Source organism: Carassius auratus, chromosome 18 (genome assembly GCF_003368295.1).
Source record: "Carassius auratus strain Wakin chromosome 18, ASM336829v1, whole genome shotgun sequence".
In the NCBI taxonomy this organism is placed as follows: domain Eukaryota; kingdom Metazoa; phylum Chordata; class Actinopteri; order Cypriniformes; family Cyprinidae; genus Carassius; species Carassius auratus.
The window spans coordinates 14,940,471-14,956,346 of NC_039260.1; the positions used below are offsets into that span (position 1 = coordinate 14,940,471).

Genomic DNA, 15,876 nt, shown 5'->3' on the forward strand with positions numbered 1-15,876 from the left:
TCCAATAGACAGACTTCTTTTTACAAAAAAATATTTACTTTTACAGTGAGTTAAATGCTTTCCTTTAAAGAGATAGTTCCCTTTGTCAGACCACAAAAGGAGATTTAAATAAAATGTCCCAAATGTGCTTGCCCATATAATGTCAGTCTATGGCGAACAACATCAATCTGTTAAAATAGAAACCAAAGTATAACAGAGTGGTCTTATGTATTATGTGATGTATTTTCCAAGTGTTCTGCAGGTATACAATAAGGTTTGATGAGAAACATACTGAACTTTTTCACATTATTTAACAAATATCCTGACTTGATTGTTGGTCTCTGTGCATGACTGTGTGTTCATGAGACACTATTAGTTCAGTATTGTATTGTAATTGATACTTGTCCCTGATATTTCACTTGTTAATAATAGCTTTGATAAATGGATGTGAATTTATTCAGTTTTTCCCCCCAACATTATAGGAACACTTTTGTGATGCTGCAAGTGGGAGTGGATTTCTTGCTTAGCTGGAAACAGCAGAGAACCACATCCTGTCGTCCTGAAAAAAAGAAAGAGACTACTTTTTTCAAGGAGGTCCAAACGCCATTGACACAGACTTTGTTCAGTGATCAGTAACATACATTCAGCCAGGGCCGTCCTTAGGGGGTGCAACTGGTTCGGACGCACCACATTAATATAGATAACAGATTAAAATAGTAGGTAACGCTTTAAAATAATGGTCCGTTGTTAATAAGTAGCTACGCAGGAAGTAATAGGTAGTACTACATTAACACTTAACTTAATACTATTAACTAATATAGAAGCAAGATTAACTAAGCAGTAAGTAATAGCTCATTTAGGACATAGGTAGTTCCTTATTAGTTATTTGATAATTACTAAAGAAAAATATCGTCATTGAGAACTACTTTGGAACTATGGCCAACTAATGAAGAATAACCAATTAATTACTAATCACAACAGCTACGTCTATAAAGTGAACAATTAGCTTCTTTATGGAAACGTGTATATATATATATATATATATATATATATATATATATATATATATATATATATATATATATATATAGCCTATCCATATGTTATATTTAATGAGCTCCACTAAGTTCAATGTCTCCAACTCTAATAACTTTAACGTTAGTGATATCATGCTGGGGAGGGCTTCTCTTCAGGAAGTGACAATAAATAATGATGTTCTCTTGTCAAAACATATTTGCATCTTTCATGAAAACATTGACTGCATTTATAGTGTTAAGCACAAAACAACATCTTCCAGATTACAATGTGTCTGGTAGAATATCACTAGTTCCTCACAGAAATATATGGCTGTACAGTATGTGTCAGATAATTTTATTGTAAATTACTTGTGAAATCCATGACTCGAGTGTTCAATGTGATCTCATGAGAATACGTGTGTATTTTTACGTTAAATGTGGTTCTATCACACGTATATTTACATACGTTTTCATGCACATAGAAACGTACAATTTATACGTATTTATAGCAGTAAAACGTACAAATACCTGTTTTTATTCAATTTATTGAAAGCAGTTTACTCGTCTATTTAATAGGAACTAACATTTCTGTGCATGCTGCAAACCATAGATACACACAAAAGCACAGCATACAATTACAAATCACATCCATTTTATTTGTTTGCTGTACTGCATATCTTTAGAATCCAGATGTTTGCAAGGAACATATCCAAATTCAGCCCTTTATCAATGGTTCTTCATATTCATTCTCAGCAACAGCGTCCGTCACAGTCAAAGCTGAGCTCGCGCTCGTTATGAATTTGAAAATAGCGCCAGTGCGCCACGTTACGACATGATTTACGGCACTGATATCGAACGCTCATTGGTCCTTATCCAATTCGTCACAGATTGCGACATGTTGTGTTTCAATTTATGACATTTGAATACTGCGCCAGTGCGCCTTCACGGAGAGAAGACAGATACATAATTTAATGGATTAATAAATTAAATTCTGCTCTGTACCCTATAAAAACTAATACCTCCATATGGAGGACTGCGACTGGAACTCATTATCATTTGAACTACTTTTGGTACCACTTTTGATATTTTCGCAAAAAATAAATGATTAACGTTACGTTTGTTTGTTTGTTATTTGTTTATTTATAACAGTAACGTTATGTAGTTTTAAGAAATGTTGTCTTTAAAATAAAAAATCTTTCACTTTAAAATAAATGGTCCAGATCACTAGTAACGTTAGTTCATGCGGACTGACAAGGTAACACTTGAGTAATTAGTCAGGAGTTAACATGTTTTTCACTTTAAAATAATGGGCCAGATCACTATAGTAGTTCCTGCGGACTGACAAGGTAACGCTTGAGTAATTAGTCAGGAGTTAACATGTTTTTCACTTTAAAATAATGGGCCAGATCACTATAGTAGTTCCTGCGGACTGACAAGATAACACTTGAGTAATGAGTAATGGATTTCACAAGTAATTTACAATAAAATTATCTGACACATACTGTACAGCCATATATTTCTGTGAGGAACTAGTGATATTCTACCAGACATTGTAATCTGGAAGATGTTGTTTTGTGCTTAACACTATAAATGCAGTCAATGTATTCATGAAGGATGCAAAGATGTTTTGACAAGAGAACATCATTATTTATTGTCACTTCCTAAAGAGAAGCCCTCCCCAGCATGATATCACTAACGTTAAAGTTATTAGAGTTGGAGACATTGAACTTAATGGAGCTCATAAAATATATCATATGGATAGGCTATATATATATATATATATATATATATATATATATATATATATATATATACACGTTTCCATAAAGAAGCTAATTGTTCACTTTATAGACGTAGCTGTTGTGATTAGTAATTAATTGGTTATTCTTCATTAGTTGGCCATAGTTCCAAAGTAGTTCTCAATGACGATATTTTTCTTTAGTAATTATCAAATAACTAATAAGGAACTACCTATGTCCTAAATGAGCTATTACTTACTGCTTAGTTAATCTTGCTTCTATATTAGTTAATAGTATTAAGTTAAGTGTTAATGTAGTACTACCTATTACTTCCTGCGTAGTTACTTATTAACAACGGACCATTATTTTAAAGCGTTACCAAATAGTATTATAGGATACATCAATTGTCAATATCAAGCAGCAAAACTGACAGTTTTGTACAGCTAAAAATAGCTGGATGCAAATGAGACCGGAAGCTACACCCATAGAATTTCCAAATGGCGGCACCCATTTATACATCAGGAAAAAATTTGGTTAAACCTAATGAAATTCAGAATACATATGGACCAAATAAGACGTATTTTGTGCCTTTACACTGATTTGCTTTAACATTATGTTTTAATTTTTGTAAGAACATGTTGTTTACATCTATTGAAAACACTGAATGTGAAGACATTTTTGTGCAGAGATAAAGTCACAATACTTCAATTTAAATTAATAAATGTAAACATGTATTGATTTGTGGATTCATTTATTTATTGTCATATATACATTCCATGAGTGTTAAGTTTGACTTTTTTGCTGTGCAGGAGAGTTTTTGTAATGCTAACTCAATACAGTGGAGTTAAAATATCAAGAGTTAAAATCAATCTTAAAGGTGTTAAATTATAACTCTTTACACTGGTGTTAAGGAAAAATCAACACTGTGGTGTGGACCAGAGTTGTTGTTTTTTTAACTCTATACCGTGTACATATAACTCAATCACAGTGTTAAACATGTAACTCTTTGAAGAGTGTTAAAGTTAACTCTGAAAAGATTGGGACAATATGTACACTTTTTCGGAGTTGATTTTAACTCTGCTAGAGTTGAATTAACACTTGCAATTTTGCTGTTGTACGCTACCAGTGGAGGGACAGAAAACACAGAGATTTCATTAAAAATACTTTTCATTCGTGTTCCAAAGATGAATGAAAATCATATGGTTTTGGAATGTTATGAGGGAGAATAACTGATGACAGAGTTCACATTTTTGGGTGAACTGTCCTTTTAAATAATGTTGTGTTTTATAGGAAAATGGTGACATTTCACTTGACTATTGACTATAAGTCTGTAGCAATTGTTATTAATGACATCTCTGTCTTTGTATAAATTTTTCCCATGTATTTTAAAATATGGTAAATATGAAATATGTTTCACTGTGAAGTTTTCTTTGTGACCTATTTGGAGCAACACCAATATTGTACTTTTTTTTTTTTTCTGCCTGTTGCTGTTTAAAACTAAAAACTGTTCCACAATAAAAGCATTTTCAGTGGTGCCTTACACATTGTTACATTAATTTATGTAATAATATACATATTTTTTTTTTTTTTTTTTTACCTGTTTAAGGCAAATAAACATAAGGTAAAAATAAACCATGTTCAATTTGTACTTTATATATTGTGCTGTATTTATTTGTTACTAAAGATATTCAAATAAATTTATGTTTCTAAAATAAATCTTGTCCATTTATGGTCCAGAAGAAAATGTAAATCTACAAAAATTTCTGTATTAATGTTGAAGGAAATGTCCATAAATCTGACAGAAAATGTCCTGGTAATTATCTGGCAAAATATATATATATATATATATATATATATATATATATATATATATATATATATATATACACATATTAGGGGTGTAACGGTTCACAAAATTCACGGTTCGGTTCGATACGATACACTGGTGTCACGGTTCGGTACGGTTCGGTACGTTTTAGATACAGCAAAATGAAAAAATTGGCAGATAAATTTCCTTGATTTTTAAAAAATGTTTTATTTATTAAAACTAACAATGTATGTTTGTTTTTGTTTTTTACATTGAACAATGATGGAGCTATTCTTTACCCATCTTCTATGGTGTTTTCTTAGCAGCATACTGTATAAAACAAAAACAGCTCCTTATAAAAAAAAAAAATGAAAATGTTATATTGTTGTAGTAGTTATGAACAAATACAAAGATGTAACTTTTTATATGGAACTCTATAACTCTATAGGGCTTATGTTTTATGGAACAAAGCAGGAATTACGGTCTGGCTGAAATGGGCTCGTGAAGGAATATTGTAACGGGGCTAATTAAGCATGTTCTTAAAACCTGCGCTTTCCACTATAGGCGCTCACTCACTCAGTACGTGCTGAAGGCTCGTTGCAAAATGGCTAATGTGTTTAACAGACCAGAAAAATAAGATCCTCCAATAACCAACAGGTCTGGTGTTTGGGTGCACTTTGGATTCCCTGTAAGCTATAATGGTGATGACAGAATGAATGGTAAATAGTAAGGTCTCATATCTGCGGCTATAACGTAAATGAAGCCTACCAATCGACGCGGTGATGTCTTTTGCCCTGTTTGAATCCGTTGGAAGTGTCTGCCTAAATGCTGCGGGGATATTTTTTTTTTCGTCTTTTCCCAGATACTGACACACTAAGGTGATGTCGGCGTAAATGAGTTGACATGTTTCAAGTATTCCCGCTGTTTTTTTTTTGTTTTTTTTTTGTATTCCCGCTGGTGTACCCTATTGTCATGTAGATGCGACATACCGTTGTTTTTTTATCCACCACTCTCTTGCCATCACCATGGCTTACAGGGAATCCAAAGTGCACCCAAACACCAGTGCTGTTGGTTATTTGAGGATCTTCTATTTCTGGTCTGTTAAACGCATTGGCCACCGCGTACACTGCATGAACTGCTCTCTCACTCAGCGTGTACTGAGTGAGCGAGCGCCTGACTGAGTAGCCTAACATAAACATATAAGTTGGTGTTTTTTTCTTCTTCGGGGGTGTCAAGGGCGTTGCCTGTTACGTCATTTGGGTTATTGAGCTACCTTGTTGAACGCATATCATTATATATATATATATATATATATATATATATATATATATATATATATATATATATATATATATATATATATACACATATATATATATATATATATATATATATATATATATATATATATATATATATACATATATATATATATACATATATATATATATATATATATACATATATATATATATATATATATATATATATATATATATATATATATATTTATTTATTTATTTTTCAAATATAATTAATTAGTCCAACGAACCGTTCGGTACATAATGCGTACCGCGTACCGAACCGAAAGCCTCGTACCGAATGGTTCAATACGAATACGCGTATCGTTACACCCCTTATATATATATATATATATATATATATATATATATATATATATATATATATATATATATATATATATATATATATATAATTACACATCCATTTTATTTCTTAAAATGATTTAGAAGGATTCTTTATCATCACATGTTGCTTTGTGTTTTGTTCAGGCTTAAACAGGATGATATAGCATTTGGGTCCAAATATGCAGAATAATAAACCAAAGCTTGAGGCTAAAATGGCAAATATCTCCACAGCCACAGTAAATTTTCCAGGAGAACTGACATAAGCTGGTATAAATGTGATCCAAACAGCACAGAATATGAGCATACTGAAAGTGATGAATTTAGCTTCATTAAAGTTATCAGGCAATGTGCGAGCCAGAAAAGCCAAAATGAAGCACAAGACAGCCAATAGGCCAATATAACCCAGCACAGCAGAAAAACCAATAATAGAACCCAGCCTGCATTCAAGAATGATCTTTTCATGATAATATGTCATGTTTTTGTAGGAAAAAGGTGGAGATATTGTTAACCAAAGCACACAAATAAGAACCTGTAAAAGTGTAAAGGCAAGAACATTGAGTCGTTGTTGTGCAGGCCCAAACCATTTCATGACATTACTTCCTGGAAGTGTAGCCTTGAAGGCCATTAACACCACTATTGTTTTTCCCAGAACACAGGAGATACAGAGGACAAAAGTGATCCCAAATGCTGTGTGACGCAACATACAGGACCACTCAGTGGGCCGACCAATGAAAGTAAGTGAACAGAGAAAACAAAAAGTCAGTGAGAAGAGCAGCAAAAAACTCAGCTCTGAGTTGTTGGCTTTTACTATGGGGGTGTCCTTTTTTCTGTAAAAAAGTATGGCTACCAGTGCAGTTATTCCTACTCCAAAAAGTGAGAAAAAGACTAGCACAATACCCATATTTTCTGTGAATGACAGAAACTCTATAGCCTTTAACACACATTTATCTTTGTCAGCATTAGACCAGTATTCCCCTGGACACTGCTTGCAGTTATTTGAATCTGGAAAGGAAGCGGTGTTCACTGTAGTTAGAGACAAAGGGTGAAGTTACTTCATTCGTAAAGTCTCTTGATAAGAACCTGCATCCTTAACAACAGAAGGAAAACACAAACAAAACAACTAACCAGTTTTCTTTGAAGCTTTGAGATGGGCTGAAGATTACCTGTCTCATTACTGATTTCTCCTTCTGCACATGGAATACAGTCATAACAGCAGACAGGTCTTCCTTTCTGTGCAGCCTTCCTAGTTCCTGTAGGACAGCTCTCACTGCACACAGACCTTGGCTTCTACAATGTACAACAAATTCCACAAGCAGAATTACATGGTCTGTGTGAAATGAATATATATATATTTTTTGGATGTAGAATAGAATATAGAATTTAAAGTGTTACATTTTGCAAATATCAAATGGCACCTATTTTATTGAGAAAAACTGATTTAGAGCTTTTGGGAACGCCTGTATTTACAATACATTATAAAGGTATATAAGGCATTATAATTAATGCATAATACATTATAAAAAAACCTTATAATATGTTTTATCATCTCAGGAATATTCATAAGAAAAGTTTTAATATATTATACTATTTACTTATTTCTGGTTATAGCTTGTAAGAGTATGATGATTTATAACACAATGAACATGTTGCATCCACTTTTACAATGGATTATATTTCTCATAGGTTTTTTTTTCTCTCAAACAGCCATAAGATCAGATATCAGATCACATGAATGTGTAATATGTCACGTTTGCTTTGAACTATTTTTATTGTAATATCAGTTTGATTATTTTGATGGCACCATTTAGACAGCTGTTGATAAGTAACTCTGCAACTTTATTTGCAACTAGTGGTCATTAGAGTATTAGTGTGTCTGCTACTGTAAATATATGCCAACACGTTATTTTCTGGGGTCAACCAACAGATAAACTGAATATAAATGTCTATGCAAGTTCATCAACTTATTCTACCATACTAGAGTCTACTATTCTTGAGTTTGTGTGTGTCTCGCGTCAGCACTGATTGTTTCATGTAGGCATCTCCATTAATTGTTCATCTACACCAGCTGCTACTCATTACCCGATCCATACATATTGCCCTGTCTTTCATCTTGTGTTTGTCAGAGGGTTCTATGCAGTCCCAGTGTTTGTTCCTGATCTCTCGTTCCTGTTCTGTGTGTTCTTCTCGTCGTTGAACCCCATCCACTCCTCACCTTCCATGGACTTCACCCATCACCTTCACAGCTCGCTCATCTCAGTCCCTGTGTCTTGCTCTACTGCTTCCTCTACTCACCGCCACTCCCTGGATCACCATTGGACATTGTCACTCCTCGGATCGTTATCAGACTTACTGCACTCACCCATCATCCTGTGTTCATGTTACTTATTTGTTTGACTGCTCATTAAAATATAATTTAACTTGCACTTGCTTCCTCCCCTTCTTCCGGCCGTTAAAGTGAAAGTAAAAGTGAAAGTGACGAAAGTGACGTGACATTCAGCCAAGTATGGTGACCCATACTCAGAATTTGTGCTCTGCATTTAACCCATCCAAAGTGCACACACACAGAGCAGTGAACACACACACACACACTGTGAACACACACCCGGAGCAGTTACAGAACGATCTGACCCAACATGGAAGCAGCGAGTTCCACATCACTTTCTTAAGTCTTACTTACTTACTTCTCGAGTTGCCAACCAGCCTCAATGGACTCATCGACTTGGCGCTCCGCATGGACACTCGTATTGACCACCTGGGGCGTAGGCCTGTCACACACGTCTTCCCGGCACCCCTGAGAGTGGCAACTCGAGCCGGGAGAACATGGTCGGTCCCGTCATCGATCACGAACCCATGCAGGTGAGTAGAGCTCGACTGACCCAGGAGGAGACAGAGATGCCCCGGACTGTGCCTGTATTGCGGTGACTCTGGACATCTTCTGCTTTCCTGCCTGGTAAAAGGAGTCAGTCCGGTAGTAAGATTGAGGCTACTATTGGGTGAGATCTCCGCCGGGAAGTCCTCAATGTCATCAACTCTCCTTCCGGTGAAACTGAGGTGGGTAATCGGTAATCACATCAGATTACTCAATGGCCAGGAACTGCCTCATATCACCCACACTACAGGACCCATAATTCTCCTCACCTCCGGCCACCACACTGAAACCCTTCCCTTCCTCCTCATGGACTCCCCTGTGGCACCCATCGTTTTAGGTCACCCCTGGCTAGTCAAGCACAACCCACGAGTGGATTGGGTTTCCAACACCATCACCTTGTGGAGTGAACGTTGTCATGAGTCGTATCTGGTTTCTGCTTGTCCTGCTGTGTCTGTTTCCGTCTTTCAGGAGGAGGCTACGATTCTGTCAAATGTGCCAGCAGAGTACCTGGACCTGAAGGAAGTGTTCAGTAAGTCCACTGCTTCTCTCCCTCCGCATCGTACCTATGACTGTGCCATAGAGTTAAAGTCCACACCTAAAGGCAAACTTTACTCTCCTTCCATTCTGGAGAGGGAGGCCATGGGGAAATCTATTTCTGATTCTTTAGCATCGAGGTTCATGTGCCCTTCCTCTTCTCCAGCGGGGGTGGGTTTCTTTTTTGTTGGTAAGAAGGATGGTTCCCTGCGGCCTTGTATTGATTACTGAGAGCTGAACATCATCACAGTAAAGCTTACCTATTCTTTGCCGTTGATGTCTTCAGCATTCGAGCGGTTACAGGGAGCATCCGTCTACACAAAACTGGATTTATGCAACTCTTATCATTTGGTCCGCATTAGGAAGGGGGATGAGTGGACAACCACTTTTAACTCCCCTAGAGGGCACTTTGAATACTTGGTGATGCCGTTCAGGCTCTTCAACTCGCCAGGGGTTTTCCAAGCACTCGTTAATGACGTGTTGAGAGATGTGGTAGATCGGTTTATATATGTTTACCTGGATGACATACTGATTTTTTTCTTCGTCTCTCCAGGAACACGTGCAACACGTCAAACGAGTGCTCCAGAGATTACTAGAGATTGGTCTTTTTGTCAAGGCGGAGAAATGCGTATTCCATGCACAGTCTGTTCACTTCCTGGGTTGCATCGTCTCGTCTGAGGGAATATGTATGGATCCTGACAAGGTTAAGGCTGTGATAGATTGGCCAAGTCCAGATTCCCATAAGGCCCTACAGCGGTTTCTGGGGTTCACCAATTTTTATCTGTGTTTTATTCGCAATTTCAGCCAACTAGTCTCACCTCTGACCGCCTTGACCTCCCCCAGTACTGCTTTCTGGTGGTCTAATACAGCCGAAACTGTATTTTCCATCCAGTTCGTGGTCGAGGTTGACGCATCAGAGGTGGGAGTAGGTGCAGTTCTTTCCCAACGTGCTGCCTCAGACGACAAGATGCATCCGTGCGCGTTCTTTTCTCATCGTTTATCTCCTGCCGAATGTAATTATGACATTGGTAACAGAGAGTTATTGGCCATCAAATTAGCATTGGAGGAGTGGCATCATTGGTTGGAGGGGTCGGGGGTACCTTTCATCGTCTGGACCGATCACAAGAACCTAGAATATATTAGAACTGCCAAAAGACTCAACTCCAGGCAGACTCAGTGGGAACTTTTTTCGGTCATTTGATTTTTCCCTATCGTACCGCCCGGGTTCCAAAAAAGTCAAACCCGATTCTTTGTTAAGTCTTTTTGATCCTTCTGAACGCCCAGTGACTCCTGAGTGTATTTTACCTGAGTGTATAGTCATGTCATCACTCATATGGGAGGTCGAGTCGAAGGTCAAGACGGCCTTAGAAGGGGTAACGCCTCCGCCCGGGTGCCCACCCAATCGGTTGTTCATTCCAGAGGAGTTACGGTCCGACGTTATTCAGTGGGGTCACTGCTCCAATGTCGCTTGTCATCCAGTGATAAGCCACACCAAGTGCTTAGTAAAGCAAAGATTCTGGTGGCCACTTATGGCTTGCGACATTTACAATTTTGTTTTGGCCTGCTCAGTTTGCGCCAGTGGTAAGACGTCTAACCGACCTCCGGATGGGCTTCTTCAACCGCTGTCTGTCCCTTCAAGACCCTGGTACCACATCGCTCTAGGTTTTGTTAACGCCCTCTAATGGCATGACGGTCATTTTGACCATAGTGGACCAATTCCAAAAGGTGGCACATTTCAATCCCTTGCCCAAATTACCCTCAGCTAAGGAGACAGCGGTAATTTGTATCAATTAATCTGTAATTGATCACGTCTTTCAGCTACATGGCCTCCCGGTAGATGTGGTTTCTGACAGGGGATCCCAATTTGTGTCCAAATTTTGGAAAGAGTTTTGTAAATTGTTAAGAGCAATGGTTAGTCTGTCTTTGGGTTATCATACACAGAGCAATGGTCAGTCTGAGCGGGCCAACCAGGATACAGAGAGAACGTTGCGATGTTTAGACTCTATGGTTGAGTACACTCATGACTCTCTACCAGTGTCAGCCATAGGCCTGTGTCCCCGTTTGAGTGTAGCATAGGTTACCAGCCACCTATTTTTCCTAGTCTGGAATCTGAGACTCTGCTACAGGTGAAGGAGAGCACCACGGTCAAGGCCGATCGCCAACGGTCTAAGCTTCCCATATACTTTGTGGGTCAAAAAGTGTGGCTTTCTAATAAGTCTCCCAAATTTATTGGCCCGTTCCCTGTCACCAAGATTATTAGTCCGGTGACAGTCTGCCTCAAACTACCTCTGGCGTACAGGAGGATTCATCCTGCCTTCCATGTATCCAAAATTAAGCCTGTGTTTTATTCACAAACTAACCTGCCCATCCTGGTTCCCCCACCGCCATGACTCATAGATGGGGAGCCCACCTATTTGGTCAATTGTATTCTGGACTCAAGACGGAGGGGACGAGCATTGCAATACTTGGTGGACTGGGAGGGTTACGGTCCGGAGGAGAGGAGTTTGGTACCTGCTAGGGACATACTGGATCACTCCCTGATTGATGATTTCTGTCGACAGGTAGGGTTGTCTGGGAACACCAGGAGGTGTTCCTAGAGGGGAGGGTACTGTCACGGTTGGTAAACCGTGGCCTCAGGATTTGCACTATGTGGGTGGATTTTTTGTCTGTCTCGTGTCTGCACTGATTGTTTCATGTGTCTGTTAATTGCTCATCTACATTAGCTGCTACTCATTACCCAATCCCTACATATTGCCCTGTCTTTTGTCTTGTGTTTGTCAGAGCGTTGTATGCAGTCCCAGTGTTTGTTCCTGATCTCTCGTTCCTGTTCTATGTGTTCTTCTCGTCGTTGTATCGTCTTCATCTTCGGAACCCCATCCACTCCTCCCTTTCCATGGACTTTATGCATCACCTTCACGGCTCGCTCATCAGTCCCTGTGTCACGCTCTCCTGCTGCCTCTTCTCACTGCCACTCCCTGGATCACCAATGGACATTGTCATCGGACATTGTCACTCCCCGGATCCCTATCAGACTTACCGCACTCACCCATTATCTTGTCTTCATGTTACTTGTTTATTTGACTGCTCATTAAATTATCATTTAACTTGCACTTGCTTCCACCCCTTCTTCCGGCCATTACACTAATACTCTAATGAGAGTTAGTTGGCGTGTAGTTGCAAAGTTGCTCATTGTTGATTGATTAAGGGGACCATCAAAATAAAATGTAACCTTATAAAACATTGCATTTTTCTTTAATTTACATTTTTTTTAGTTGGAGTATTAAGCTCAAATCAATTAACATTAGCTCCGTAGGAAACACTGAAATGACACTCAAAATCTAACCACTCAAAAGCTGTAGTAAGATACTCAGATCTTAAACAATGTCAAGATATGATACTGTAAATGCAGTAGATTTAATATGGTGTTCATTGTTTGTTATAAATAATCATAATCTTAATTATATATGTTAGAATTATGATGTATTATAATTGTTATTATGATTATTCATGAGTTTATATAACATATTATAAGTGCTTTTTTATGCATTATGCATTCATTATAATGCCTTAATAATTCCCTTATAATGTATCATACATACAGGCTCTATAGAAAGTGTTACAGAGCTTATTTATTTATTTATTTAAATGTTTCCTTTCCTAAACATAAAGAGAGAGAGAGAGAGAGAGAAGCTCTGTGAAGTAATCTGTATTGTAATCTATATGTAAAATCTAAAGGTTAATACAAGCATTCCCTTTCTACTTGACACAATGACTAACTGACATAATGCTAACCCCATTTAAACTTGGGATAACCAAGGTATTTACCTCCAACTGCCCTCCAGCCCAAATTATGTTTTCAGTGTTGAGCACAAACTGTTGGTCAGGGGGCACTGAGGCATCATAGTATCCCACTGGCTTAAACTGGATTGATCCATTTAGGTCCTGTTGCCAGTTCACAACTTCATATTGTGCTACAACTGCTCCACTGCTGTCAAACCACACGTGATCTCCTGTCTTTAAGGTGGAATTTATCTTTTTCAGAGCCTCAACCACCTAGTAAAAAAAAGTAAAAAATTCAGTCCAAAAAGTTTATCCTTTCACTATATATATATATATATATATATATATATATATATATATATATATATATATATATATATATATATATATGTGTGTGTGTGTGTGTGTGTGTGTGTTTGTGTGTGTGTGTGTGTGTGTGTGGGTGACTAGATGTGCCACTTCCGTGGGACACATTCTGCCCAGTCATTTTGGCTGTTTGCGCTGTCCATATCCATCGCTGTACTGTATGGCATCTAAGTACTAAAAAAAAGTGATAGAGAGCAGAGCAGACGGCTCCTTTATGATTTTGAATCACTCTTGTGGTACTTTTAATGTTTTTTTAGTCAGTTTAGAAAAACCCTGGGCAGAACGTGTTACCAGGAAGTGGCATGTCTGGTCACCTTATTTTATAGCACTTTTTACCTGCTGTGGTTGTATTGTGAGACTTTTTTCACAACCTCCTTTTTTTGTGCACTGGAGCAAACTGTGTAGTGAATATGCTATTGCATAAACTGCTTTGTAGACATTGTTTGAATATCTTTGTTCAGTTAAATCTTCATTGTAATTTTTCAGCACAAGCAGATCCTGATAACTGCTGCAATTTAATCCATATTGAGATGAATTGCCCTCCCTCTGTAAGCATGGAAAAGCTGTGTGCCAGAATGTTTTTGTAACATAATCTGCAAACCCCTCTATATTAGTTTTTCTCACTGCAAACCCCAGTGACCCTCCCAGAACATGAAAACTGTTTGGAATCATCAAACTTTCTGAAGTTATCCAAGCCTCCACTCCAATTATTTGGAGGTTTGTAATGTTCTGAACACTTAGCTGATCAAACAGATTGCCCATCTCAACTTGAGAAAGAAATGCAACAATCACTTTTGCAGTGCCCCTTTTTACTGTCTCTACCACTCTTTGGAGTTTTTCAGGCTCTGTCCGATGGAATTTCACAGAGTACTCCACACAAATTCCCTCCTCCTGGGCTGTTTTCAGAAATATGGCCATTCCATTGTTTCCGTAGTCATTGTCACTGTTCACAGCTCCAACCCAAGACCAGCCAAAGTGCTTGACAATATATGCAAGTGCTCTGCTTTGGTGGTAATCACTAGCAATAGTCCTGAAGAATGATGGGTAATCTTTCCTATTACTGAGGCATTCACATGTAGCAGAGGGACTTATCTGAAAAAGAAAGCACAGAAAAGAAAGCAACAGTACATAATCAGTGTAGTATCACAATGGTCAAACTTCTACTATCATTGATCCTTACCACAGGAATTTTAAAAGGACCTGTTGTTCTAGAAAGAATCACTGTAGCAGAAGACTCTGTTTCTCCTATGATAGCATGTATTGGAGACTGTCCATTGCATCGATCTCCTGCTGCAAACTCCTGACCATTCATCAATGCCAAAGTTGCACTCATCGAAGACAGTCTTGAACCACATGTATCATAGATTATGTAGCCAATAGAAATATTTGGAAGCAAACTTTCATTTGTGTTAATCTCCTCAATGGCAAATATCATCGTTTGAGCCATCCGAAAGTCTATTAGATTCACACTGTGAAGACATTTAAATCAGGTCTGCATGAGTAAACAAAGTTATATATATATATATATATATATATATATATATATATATATATATATATATATATATATATGCTACCAATAACAAATCTGTTTTTATTAAAATTATATTTCCTATGCAACATACCTGGAACAAAAGAGGTGTTGAGGTTTTTGTCTGAACTCAAATGATGGTAATGTTTCTTTACTGTGAATTGCAAAAAGTGTTCCAATGATAAAGTCCCCATTTTTAGACAGCAGTGGGTATTTGGATTCTCCCATCATATGACAAATTGTCTTTTCCACCTTTGTATGAATACAATATAAAAAAAATAGAAATATGTAAAGAATAATGAGCATTCTACTGATTGACCTCGCATGCATCTTTCAAATGTCAGTGAATTGATGCACTGTTTGTACTTTTGTAGACCTCATTAATATGCAGAATTTAGAGTAGGGGTGGGGAACGTCAGGCCTCTGGGCCATATGAGTTGCAAGTAAAAATGCGCTCAGCTAAAATTAACACTCTACTGCAGAATTTGGGTGCCCAACAAGCAGTTTACACAAGACCGCATTCTGACAGAGAGAATATTATTTATTCAAGTTTTGTGGTAAGCAAGATTATAGCTAAGAATCTACTGTAAGACCTCATTTAGAAGG

The 15,876-nt window shown here is 37.6% G+C and overlaps 1 protein-coding gene across 1 annotated transcript; it reads right to left on the reverse strand.

Moving 5' to 3' along the window:
* Positions 1 to 6,278: 6,278 nt before the first annotated feature.
* LOC113118025 (extracellular calcium-sensing receptor-like) lies at positions 6,279 to 15,174 on the reverse strand. Its single transcript, XM_026286877.1, has 5 exons — positions 14,920 to 15,174; positions 14,076 to 14,831; positions 13,419 to 13,646; positions 7,378 to 7,477; positions 6,279 to 7,195 (listed from the first exon to the last, which is right to left on the reverse strand). Exons 1-5 carry the CDS (start codon positions 15,172 to 15,174, stop codon positions 6,279 to 6,281), a joined length of 2,256 nt encoding a protein of 751 aa, XP_026142662.1.
* Positions 15,175 to 15,876: the final 702 nt, after the last annotated feature.